Source organism: Panulirus ornatus, chromosome 16 (genome assembly GCF_036320965.1).
Source record: "Panulirus ornatus isolate Po-2019 chromosome 16, ASM3632096v1, whole genome shotgun sequence".
NCBI lineage: Eukaryota > Metazoa > Arthropoda > Malacostraca > Decapoda > Palinuridae > Panulirus > Panulirus ornatus.
The window spans coordinates 4,557,231-4,570,359 of NC_092239.1; the positions used below are offsets into that span (position 1 = coordinate 4,557,231).

The 13,129-nt window shown below is 36.9% G+C and overlaps 1 protein-coding gene across 4 annotated transcripts in view; it reads right to left on the reverse strand.

Moving 5' to 3' along the window:
* Positions 1 to 625: 625 nt before the first annotated feature.
* Positions 626 to 13,129, reverse strand: part of Neos (nuclear receptor coactivator protein neosin) — a 43,870-nt gene continuing 31,366 nt past the window's right edge. For all 4 annotated transcript variants that reach the window (XM_071671101.1, XM_071671100.1, XM_071671099.1 and 1 more), the window contains 3 exons: positions 12,532 to 12,731; positions 10,055 to 10,303; positions 626 to 3,562 (listed from right to left, as the gene is read on the reverse strand). In XM_071671101.1, the coding sequence (XP_071527202.1) occupies positions 2,961 to 3,562; positions 10,055 to 10,303; positions 12,532 to 12,731 (1,051 nt within the window). In that variant the 3' untranslated portion in view covers positions 626 to 2,960. The remainder of the gene's footprint in view (positions 3,563 to 10,054; positions 10,304 to 12,531; positions 12,732 to 13,129) is intronic.

A 13,129-nucleotide genomic window follows, 5' to 3' on the forward strand; every position in this document is an offset into this window, starting at 1 on the left:
CTGAAGGTGACTAAAAGGGGTATGAGTAGGAGGCTGGAAATCCTTCCTTCCTGTATTACTTTTCAAAAGAAGGAACAGAGCATGGAGCCAAGCAAAGAAATTTCTCTCTCAGGCTCAGTTGTCTATTCTTGATAATACCTTGCTCACACGGGAAATGACAAGCATGTATGAATATATATCATTAAACTTCCATCACCATTTCCTGCATTAAAGCCAGGAAACAGGCAAAGACCCATCCACTTATATACACATATGTACACACACATATTTAAAAATATATTATACTTGATCACCATTTCCTATGTAAGCAAGGTAGTGCCAGGAAACAAAAGACCCATCCACTCATATACACATACATATCAACATATATATAAACATATATACATACATACAAACACATGTACATGTGTACAGATTCACACTTACTTACCTCCATCCTTTCCCGGTGCCACCCTGCCCCATAGGAAACAGCATTGCCACCTCCTGCATCAGCGAGGTAGCGCCAGAAACAGTAGAAAGGCCACATCCGCTCACACATTCTCTAGCTGTCATGTGTAATGCACCAAAACCACAGCTCCCTATCCACATCCAGAGAAAGTCTTGTAGGATAAAAAAAACTCCAATACACTGCAGCATGATCTTTATTATGAAGGGGGGACCATGATAACTTTGGGACAGGTATAGGTTGACGTCTGGGCAGCTGGTGTGACTATCAACCTAGTAAACAGCCCAGGACACACCAACTACCCACCAACCTAAATGACAGGCAGTAAACAGCCATCTGCCCTGAACAGAAAATTGCTAGTGGTCGCCGCTTTCTTTCCGGAAAAAAGCGTTCCGGTTAGTACAGATACATTAACACGAACTCGGCCCTGTAATGTATAGCTGCAACGTTGTGGCAAGACATATCTACTTTTTTCTTTTTACTTTCATCTAGTATCCAAATGAGACTACCAATGCTGAAGAAACTGCAAATATGACTAATAGCAATGGCTAGCCCTTAGTATATGCAAGGAAAAGGATGCAAAAACAAATCCAGTTGTACAAAATTCTAATTAAGATGCCAAATAGTTGATAGCACCAACAAACGAAAATAAAAATTCTCAAGGGGGAAATGAATTGTACTTTAGAAAGAAATCGGTTTCATTTTTCACACGTCATACTCTTAACCTGTCCAAAATACATAAAACCCTAAAACACAGGTTTTATCATTTTGGTTTGTAAAATGTGCAAGAGCGATTTTCTGCACAGAAACAGGTATTACCTGTAGCCTTTCCCATGCTTCAAAACTGTAAAGGGTGTGGAGTACAAAACACAGGCACACTAAAAGAAAAGCTAATATACCAATCGTACTTTTGTACAGGTCTTCGATTTCACTAAATAACAACTCTTAAAATTCTACGAATTACCACAGGCCCTTAAAATGAACCTCGAGTTCAAAAAGTTTAACAGGAACAATGAAGCACAGGAAAAAGGATTGCAGAAACTGTTCCCAGAACCCTGCCTATGAAGCAGGAGAAACGTCAATACTGCTAAATAATAGCCTGTCAAGCTGCAATAAACAGTTGTCAACCCGCACTATCAAAAAAAGGAAAATGCTCGGAAATTTCGCTCGATGATTGCTGGGATTTGTTGGTTAAAGGGATCAATGGATTGGGCTGTAAATAAAAAAATGTCCATTAAATAAGCATGAAAAGCTCAGCAAGTTGGAAAGTTTGGATACGCGTTCAAAAAAGTTCGCATAACAAGGTCACTGCTGACATGCTATTCCTTGAAACACTGCATAGCTAACGCTATGCATGAGCAGAATCTTGGGGAAATCAGGCTGAAAATCACAGAGACCAGGCACATGGAATATCTCTTGAATTAGGTGGACAAATTAACAAACTGCCACGAAGAAAAGAATTGGCAAAATGTCATACTTCCTTTGCGCTGGCAGCTGCACATAAAAACTTCCAAGAATCATACACTACTCAAAAACGTTTTTCTTCTCTCCACAAATCTGACTCACTGCAATATGTCCCTCAACCGTAGATATGAATTTTGTCGTTCAAACAGCTTCATGATTCAACGAACAAAGTTAACGTGAATTACAGTGCAGCAAATATCATACAACATAAATATCTATTACAAGCATGAAAATGAAAGCACGTTTCGTGTAATTCCATAATACATTTCACCACGTCTGATGATAGTTTTCACCCCGCAAACATTCCCCTTAAAATTCACAAAGTTTGAACTGAAAGCTACAAATCATGAACCGCATTTAAAATGACTATGTACTAATTACTGAAACACAATGTATATTCCTGCTTCATAATTTAAGTGAAGGTAACATTACCATACCTTCAAGACAAAATCAAAACATGTGGGGAACATAAAGAAATCTTTTAACCAAGAATATTACAAAGAATGGACAATACTTAGATAATAAAAAATGCAGAGCTGTAACTAACAATAGTACACACGTGGGTTCGTTCCAAACCAATTTTACTTTAAATTGCTCTTTACAATGAAATGGAAATTGTTGGAGTCATAGTTCTTGCAAAATTAGCTTCCTAAGTAGACTGTCTTACCATCAGTAACAATAATACACTATGGCTTTATCTACTAGAATACAAGCTCCTTCAATTACTTTATTCTCATGTGAATTTTTTGTAAAGGCAAATACTTATATCTACATAATGCCATGAAAGTTCAAACTACATTACACATCCAAATAATATTGTAATTCATATTTCTCTTGAAGTACCCCTCATGGATTTTTGAAATGAATTCTGAATACAGTCTCTTCTTGACAATAATTTCTAGGCACCATTCTTTAATAAAAAAAAAAAAGTTGCAGTACTACAGTTGGTACTGCTTTCTTCGGAAAACTAATTCAATCCATTTTCCTAACCATTCAATGACAAAACAGCCACCAAAAATATTTCAAACACTACACAGCGAGATTCTAAAACTCACTGTTTCCACGGATTGTAAGCAGCAAAAAGCGTACTCTGACCCTGATGGGCAGACTGTGTTGGATTTATAGATGAAGTGGCAGCCTTGTTGGCACCTGCAGGCCAAGCAGGTTGTGGCACCATGCTAGGAGCTGGCACCCCTGAGGGAGGTGGCACACCAGTGGGTGAAGGTACACCTGAAGGGGCTGGTACGCCAGTTGGTACTCCTCCACTAGTACGACCTTTCATCAAATTGAGTATCCTCTCCTGCAGCTCCGACTGCTTGTTTCCAGAACTCCCAACACTTCCCTGTGTCATCATTGGAGCAGCCACAGGGGTAGCTGGTACCTGTGTAGCCATGCCATATGCACTATACACCCCACTCTGTACACCAGGCACACCACCATAAACAGGATAGGCACCAGACACAGCAGCTGCTGCAGCAGCTGCAGCAGCTGCTGCTGGAGGCTGAGGAACCACACTGACAGTACCAGGAGCAGCAGTGACTGTGCCTGCTGTTGAAGTACTCTGACTCACAGGTGTGTCACCCCCCACCACACTGTTGGTACCATAATTATACCCAGGGTAGGTAACTGCCATAGGTCGGCTTGCAGTAGCTCCTGGAAAACAAGGTATTCAAAACCAAAATCAGTTCCAAGAATATTCAGACAAATGCCTGACTATCAAACACCTTAAATTACTAATAATATGGGCACCTAAAAGACTTACCATATCTTTACATATGGAAACTTACATGACAAAGGAAAATCTTGGTTACAGAAAATACTAAAAAGGCAGAATATTTAGTCAATATGCCAAAGACTCAAACCTAAAGTAAAATGCTTTACAAGATAATAAATATGGAAAAATGGAACATTTGTAATCAGCATTTCAGAAGTCGTAAAAAAAAGTAAGCATGTTAACGAGAGGGATAAAGGAAGGAGAAAACAAAAGCAATATCAATGCATACAACAAAGTCATGCAAATTTTCTTCTGAAAGTAAAAGATGCTCTAACAAAAGGCAATCTACCGTAACTCATTCGAAATGTGCAGACAGAGTTCACCATTCTATCAAATACACAAAAACAGATGCTCAACTGAATATTAACCTTAACTTTTATCCACTAGCAACACGATGCAGTTACAATCACTCCCCAAATAATGAGGTACAGTACTGGTATGATAAGGTAACAAACAGGTCAGCAACAAACTAATATTTATGCAAAACCTATCAGTTTCATGACCAGGAAATACAATTCTTGTTATATAACGACTTAATGCTTTTCTTGGTAAACTTATGCAACAGCGATCAGGTTAAAAACAGCATAAGACCACAACCAAATACTTCAAAGCACCTGTGTACCCCTTGTCACCTTCAGTAATATAACAGCTAACTACTGCTTATCATTAACTAGGATCTGCCAAGATAACACCCTCTAAAGCAAAGTGAACACTAAAAACCATTAACAACGATTGAATGCCCTGTACCACAGAGAATTAGCCTATTCATGGATATGATTTTTTTCAAAGTACATAACATTCTCCTGTGTAAGTGAGACTGTGCATGCATCCACTACCTAACTGACATGTATAATGGATACAGATTTGTAAAATCAACTAACAACGTTTGGTTAAACACTTTAAGCACAGAGAGGAAAAAAATGTATTGCCGTATATGAGTTTGTTTAATACTCCTTGGTGTCATCATTCACTGGTATGACTACACTCACCATTTAGTTTTTCCATTACAAAACACAGGCAACAAAGGCCCTAAGACAGGCCACTTCATTACCACTATGTATATATACTCTATGAGCCAGTTATCCATTTTACTGACCCACCCTAAGGTTGGATGCACAGCTGGGCTGTTTACCTAACAACCTCAATTTGTGTTTGATAGTATAATATACTTCAAAATTTAGACAAATTACGCAGTCAACCCAAAATCAAACATAAAACAAAAGAATAAATGGAAATCCTGGCTGCATTCTGAAACTCATATTTCATTGAGCTCTTCACTATTTCTGTGTTCCATTCTCAGTTATATCAAGATTATCAAAGCCTCTGATAATTTTGAATACCAGCATCAAATCAACTCTCAACCTTCTCTTTTCTAAGCTAAGTAAATCTAAGTAATTTTGTAGGCTCTCATAGACCATGTTTATCAGTCCGCATATCATCTTGAGTATGAGCTCACCTTTGTTAGTATATTTGACATTTTCCATGTTTTTTTAATCAAATACATTTATCAATGTTCCATTATTTGTTACAATGCACACATTCTCATTCACACAAAACATATATGATACATATGCAAGCTAGTGGAATTACAAATACTATTCTTGTAAATTTGTCATGTTTTTCCAATTCTTATTAGCCCAAAGATACAAAATCTACATGTACAGCACCCTAGCATGCAGTACCACAAACTAGCTGTCATGTTAAGCTCCTTAACTCAGTGGGTACTTACAATACAATTCCTTGCAAATTTCAAAGCTAACTAGAGGAAAAAAATCTTGGAACACATTCTATATTATGAGCTGCATTTCTTCTGTAATCAAACATATAGTGAAGATGAAGAATAACAACCATAACTGCTAAATGACATCAATGCTTGCTAAAATGTGACTGGTACAGAGCATTCTTAACCTCATTTAATTTAATTTCAAAGTCAGCATGATCTTTCCATGAGAAAAGACATAAAATCAGTCTGGTTCCCACCACCATTACACCTAAACTGAGAGAACAAGGGATGTAGACCAACAAACTCAGGCACGGAACTGATAGCCAAGGAAGCAAAGTAGGCTGATTTCACAACACCAAAGTCCATAATAAACAGCTGAATCACATCCACACTGGAAAGCAAACTGGATAAGCATTGTCTCTACTGTAACTATACCTGTTATCAATATTTCAAATTACCAAAAATGGAAGAACTGAAAAGTCCACATCATGCTGCTTGAAAAATTCAATACCATATAAAGTGCATTCCCTCTACAGCAAAATGTTCATAATAAATAACAGATGGGAAAACTGAAAAGGGGACTGGAAAATAGCACTTACAACTAAGAGGTGCTGCAAAAGAAATCTTAATATTAATTTCACCTGAGCTCTGTGTCAAAATGCTAAAAACCCATTCATGAGTGGTACATACATTAAAAAAATACATTAAAAGAGTACCCAAATCAATGGTACACCAAAAGATACTTTCATGCCCAAAATATATAAATGGGTACATTCCAAGGACATAACTGAGAAGGAAAAGGCGGAAAAAAACAATAAATCAAAATGAAATAAAAGAATCTACAGTCAAGGGACATAATACAAAGCTGTATCAAACACTATTTTGAGAACCACAAGGTTAAATACACCAGAAAAAGCCCAATGCAATCAATCTCCATCTGCTAAATACATTCTTAGCAGTACAAGTGATTACTCTAACAACTCTGCCTGTCTAGAATATGTTAAGAGACAACTTAAAGGGAAATGGATAGCTTGGATCATCTAAGGGACAACTACTCACCACCCAATCCTTTTTAAGTAGATTAATGACAATAAACTTGAACTAAATCTGCAAATGAAACTCCATCCAGAATTACAACAAATATCATTATTTGGAAACTGTCAAACCATCTGTGTGTGTATCAATGTACATCCTGGTTCTTGCTTCCAACTTTAGCTGAGGATTAACAAAATGGAAATCTACAAATCTTACAAAAGGCATAATTCAGCAATGCTGGTGAACTAGTGTCTGAAACATATGCTGGTTTCAACTTAAAAGAGTGCATTTAAAGATTACTTCACAAAGTATGATACACAATATTGATTTTGCAAAGCATATAATAAGAAAACATAACATCTTCACTGAACATACAACTGTGTTAGAACAAGTGACTTAAATTCATTTTCTGACTGAGCTATGCCCGATAAATTGCATAAATTCTTTTCTTACTTCAGTCACTTGTTAAGCAAAGCTACTAACACATTCCCAGAATAAAACACAAACAAATTGTATCATTAACTTTATCTCTAAATTCAAGCCAAAGGTTGGTAAAGAATGCAATACAACCAATACAATCAATACAGCTGGTGACAAAAAGTCAAAGCATCATAATCAAACTCTGAAAAAATACATTAGAAGCCCAGGGTGTAAAAAGTATTACCAAGAAAGTTCATGAAGCCCCTCCCTGACATCGGGTTTCCTTTTGGAATCTTGACATACTACAGATAGAGGCACAGGGAGAAACTTATATTTCAGTAGAGAAAAATAAGAATAAACAAATATGTTCATAGGTGTTCCAACCGAGAGTGCTATGTGCACAAACACTGTAGTCACACTAATGCATTATACTTAAGCTTGTATCTCGTGAGCTTAGTATAAAGAAATAAATAGTCATTGTGATTATACTTCGATATAGTTTGACAATTACTATCGAAAAAACTAGCACACGGAACATTATCATAATTATTGCTGTCATGATACAACTCTAGGATCCCCACATCCAATCATTCCTGCAACTTTCTGTGACTGCATAACACAGTACCAGGGACAGGATGGTCTTCTTTGAAGTGACTTATTTCCATGACACTATTGTACTCTTCTTTTGTCAATAAAGATGATACAGCTTCACCAAAGATGAGACCTCATTCACAGAATAACCCCAAGGAAGCAGAGTCTGACAACACTGCCTGATACATCTACATGCAAATCAAAGGAACAATTCAACCCCTTGAAAATGAGTGACATGTCCTCTTGCAGGAACCTGTACATGATGGTACTGCAAGATCATATAGGTGAGAGCATTAATTAGTGGAAAATAAAGAAAGGGAGGGGGATCTGATAATCTAACTATACTTCCTGCTTCTTCCTTCCTTTCATACATATTTGCCACCTCCCCATGAGTGAGGCAGATGATAGTAATGCAAGATTGTAACAAAGGGAGGGCATCAATTTGTGGAAAATAAAAAAGGGGGGGGATCTGATAATCTAACTACTTCCTGCTGCTACCTTCCTTTCATACATATTTGCCACCTCCTCATGGGTGAGGTAGTGTAAAAAACAGGTGACCAAACCTTAGAGGATAAAAGAACCTCATTTGGCTCTTTCAACTGTTCTTCCTTTTGGAAAGTGATGCAGTAGGGGGAAGATTTCCAGCCCCCTGCTACTGCCCCTCATAGTCATCTTTTATGGCAAGCAGGAAACATTCATATCTGGTATTCCACATGTGATTGGCTCACTTGAGGTTGCTGGCTTTTGCACTCACCCACCTTTAACTTTTTGGATTAATGGTAAACAAGTTCTAACAGTCCAACATCTGCCAAATTATGTTCACTGTTATAAAAGCCCTATAGCACATCACTAATTAGCATGGAAAGTCCAAACACAAATGCCAGGGTTGTAACTTCTCCCCTTCACATACGATGTGGGTATATAACATACCAAAATATTTCCCCCCAATCAGTGCTAATCATAATGGCTTGTGACTTAAAGACCCTCTTCATACTTACAAAAAGCACCTTCCACGATAAACTTTTCAAAAGCCAACAAAACACAGATCCCATGGTAATTGCTGCCAATTGTTAAAATACAGATCCCACTGTAGCAGTCATTACAGGTTACCTATTCCTTAACACTGAGGACAGTATGATAAAATTAATTCTACATGTAGAATTCAAATTCAGAAATCTTGAACATTTTGGGGACGAATTAAATCATGACCAAGGACCTAACAAAGTTTTAGCATTTCGGTGAACTGGGGCCACGCCTTCCAACTTCAGTGTTTACAATGAATGGGAGAAATCATATATCAAAATTCATTTTCACTTAAATCTTTACAGTACAAGAGTAAAAGCAAATATCATAACCCATTTTGATTTTGCTATGCTAGTTAAAAGCTAGATAAATACTCAAAGACTTGCATACATGAGTGTGACTACACCACCACTCAACTTGGACAAAAACCTGCAATGAAAATATTCTAAACAAGCTTCATATAATGTTTTGGTATTGTATAGTACAGAAATACCATCTTGGCCATCCCCATGATGGGAGTTTCCGCAAGAAGTGTCAGAGATACAAACAGTACAGAAATATCAATTTATATGGATACCACAGATATTTCTTGAAACCTCAGCTACAGTGTCCACCAATCTGACCAAGCACAATTAAAATCCAAACCAAAGAAGGTACTCAGAATTCAAGTGGAACAAAAACCAAGATAGTTATGAGTTATGTTCAATATGTAAACTTTTTCTCATGAACCTTTAGAACAAAATCTAATGATTACATAACCTAAAATCTGAAGATATACATATCCAATGTGATCCACATCCATATCAGAATTTGAGCAAAAGATTTGGAAAGTGTGAGACCTTACTAAGCCATGATAAAATAACTTCTGGATTTGGCTAGCTTCTGATTGAATTCTTGATTCATCTTCAAAAGCTAAAACAACCTTTGGGGATAAAGAGCCAAACATTCTTATCAAACCTAACAAAAGCCTTTAAATTACAAAGTACCTTGTGATGAAAAACGAAATTTCAGGCAAACGCATGTGTGGACCTGTGGATGAGTAATTCAGTTTCATCTCCAAGGTAAACTTTGGGTAAGATACTAATGTATCTTTGAAGCATGACCCTTCCCTTAACAAATCACCCATCATGTTACTCTTTCAATATGACTGGGAACTAATACTTGTTTCAATAAATATGACTGTAAGAAGGACATCAAAAATAAAAGTGGCTGCTTAACCTCACTTACTGGTAATACGATTTCATTTATCTTTTCAAGTGCTTTACACAAGAAAATAGTGCAACAAACATGAACAGTTAGCCACAAATTCATCAACTCTGGGTACTAAAAATTCATTCCCAAAGAACTGAGATACAAAAGATGAGACGACTGAAAACTTAGCCGAAAACCTTCAGAATAAATGTCATAATGGTGTAAATGTGGTTCGTGTAGGTAATGATAAAGAGGCCCGTCCAGGAGAGAATGGCCAAAGACATCCCATCTCGTCAGAAAACATCCCGAAACGGCAAAACAAATAATGCCGTTATCCAAAAAAACATATAAACCTTACGAGTACAGCATGAGAGTATGGTTATCTCACCTGCAGCAGTCTCTCGCTTCTGCTCAATCTGATCATCCACCAGCAAGCTTTGACGATCCTTCAGGTACTTGATCAACTTGTCCAGGTCACCCATGGAGACAGGACGCATCTCGAGTAAATCAAGGAGCAAATTGTGAATATCTCGGGGCACTACCTCACGCATATTTCGCTGACGGGCTTTCTTCACATAGTCTCCAAAATTTTGTTCAATTAAACGCATAGCATCATCAACTGGCATGTTGCGGTGTTCTGTACAAAATGAAAGAATCCATTATGCATAGCATCAAACCTGCCCCTTAATCAAATTTTTCCCCAAGAATAATGGGGGAAAAAATCTTGCGCTCGGAAAAGGTAACAGCACCATGTTATACTTACCCGATCTATACCCTGGTTCAACCAATACCTGCAAAAAAAACCAAACTTAGGAGGTAACAAATGCTGAAATAGGTCAGTCCACAAATATACTTGAAAGACTTCAAGATCTGGGTGCGGCTAAGTGGTCACAACCAGTTTCAAAGAGATCAATACAGATTTTCGTGAACTGAGCAAACCTTTGAGGTAACTATATATATATACATACATATATATATATATATATATATATATATATATATATGTAATTACTGAAGTAATGATGAGGGGCTTGGAATACAGTGAATGCATTGGGCATATTACTAAGAGATGGGAACATAATGATGTGCACATTAAGCCACATAACAGGCCATCCTGATGTAAGAGGGAGTTGTAAGACTGTAAAAGTGTTAAAATTCTGCCTGTCCATAGCTGGAGACAATTTAATTTTCCCCAAATAGGTAGTAATATTTCTGTGCTCTTAATATGGTAGAATACAACAAGAGAACAAATACTCATTCCACATATAGAGAATAGTTTGAAAATTTATTACTCTTTATGAGAGAATACTAGATTACTTTTACAACTGTAAGTTGCTTTGTCACAATAACAAGCTCTACAGTTTCTCAAACATTAGTGTTCATCACCACTCAGAACCATGGAATGCAATTTGCTTTGCACTACTACTTCAAACTACCTCAATCAAGACAGTTAATCTCCACTGCTCAAAATATATAAAATCTGACATCTGTGAGCCTACTGACTGAACTTTAAAAAGGAGATTCAAGTATTCTGAAAGACAAGTTAATGGCAAAAATGGTTTAGCTCTAAGACCAATGCTTTCTAATGTTTCACATTCATTTAGTACTGATGTTCAAATATCTGCTACATGAAGAAACCCTTGAAAGAAATCTGTTCTCTCTCTCCCACCCCAAATTATAAATTATAATACAATAAATGGTTTCCCAGGTTTAAGAGGCAAATCTTACTGAACTATGGGAATACAAAGATATCTTTGATCAGAAAACAGCAGTCTAATATTACAATTCTTTAGCAGTGCCTATCTTAATATGCTATACTCATTCCCACTTATTTGGGATAAATTAAGTGCACACAGCCTGAGATCTCAATTCACCCAACATAAATCGCACACTGTAACGCAACAAGCTAAGCTAAACAAAAGCTTCCTAATCTTAGCACTTAGTTTTCCACTTTACACAGATGTTGATTAATCTAGCAAGACTAACGTCTATTTGTACCTCTAACCGTCACACACAAAACAATATAAAATAATTTCCTAACATCTACTTCTAAAATTATTATAAATCCTACACACATCACTCAATGATCATGTTCATCTCCTTTGCAAGCTATTTGTTCTTCCTGTAACTTTAGCCAAACTCACAACGAACATCAATCAAACTTTTGCCATACATTATACATAAAGTAATTTCAAAAGGTTTTTAACCATCCATATTCCAAACAATTATTCATATATCTTTGACTTCATTCATTGTAACACTTTCCTTGTCACAACAAACACATAAGCTGCCCATCTCCACTGTTTTCAATTCTTATCTATCTCAGCTGGGTCACGATTGGAGGGATAGAACAATCCTGCCCCAATCAATTCTAAAACAGTATCCCTCCTCGCTTTTGCTGTAAATCTTTCACCAAAGTGCCACGTCTTTTCGATCAACCTATCATCTGGCTGTGTTACACATAAACATCCTTGAAAGAAAATAATTCCATGAGTATTTCTGCTGACTGCTTCATGGTACATATCCTCCTTGCATTTTCACTCTGAAATTTCACTACCATTTCCCTGGAATGAATCAGCCACAGCCTTTTTTTCATGAACCATTACCAGAATAGAATATAATGATTAGTCTAAAAACTGTCCCATTTAGTCTATCTCTCTTTATGAAAAATACTGTTGTTATATCACTAAAATACATCCTTTGCTATGTAACTGTACTCATTCATCTAAAAAAAAAAAAAAAAAAAAAAAAAAAAAAAAAAAAAAATCACTCATTTGCAAGTACTTAGTAGTGCAGCCCATTACTGTCAAATGGTTGAAGAAATCCTGTTAGCTTGTCCATAGTATCAATATAATCTAGTCATACCTTGTGGGGCACCATGAAGAATGTTCAAGGTGAGGGACCGGTGACCCTCATTTTCAGCTGTAACAAAGATGGCGTACAGACATCGTCGTTGGCTGAGGTCACTCAACACCTGTGAAGGTGGAATGTCGGGTGGTGGGAATAACAGATCCACCATCATATTGAGTGACTTCAGTCGAGCCTCAACATTCTCAGCGTAAGCCCTGACAACGTAATAATGAACTCTAAATTATGGAAGAAAAAAAAAGTGTACTTATGACAGCACAAAAATCTACTCATTTTAAGATAAAATTCAAACAACCTCTACTTCAAACATACTTAAACTAAACAGTCAGCACCTTCAAAGATACATATGAAGTTGTTTCCTGGAATCTGGCAGGTCTCATCTAGAATTACCAATACAAAACAGGCCACAGCTTTCCCAGGTTTTCCCTTTCTGTGCAGATCCCGGTGTAGTACAGTTGGTATCTCAAGTTCAGCAGTGGGGTTACTACGGTAATAATACACAATACCTTTATTTTCCAAATTCCAAGAATTTTTTCTTCCTATATGAAATGCATCAGCCCCCACTCCCTAAAAAGTAAGAATACTGAGAATTATC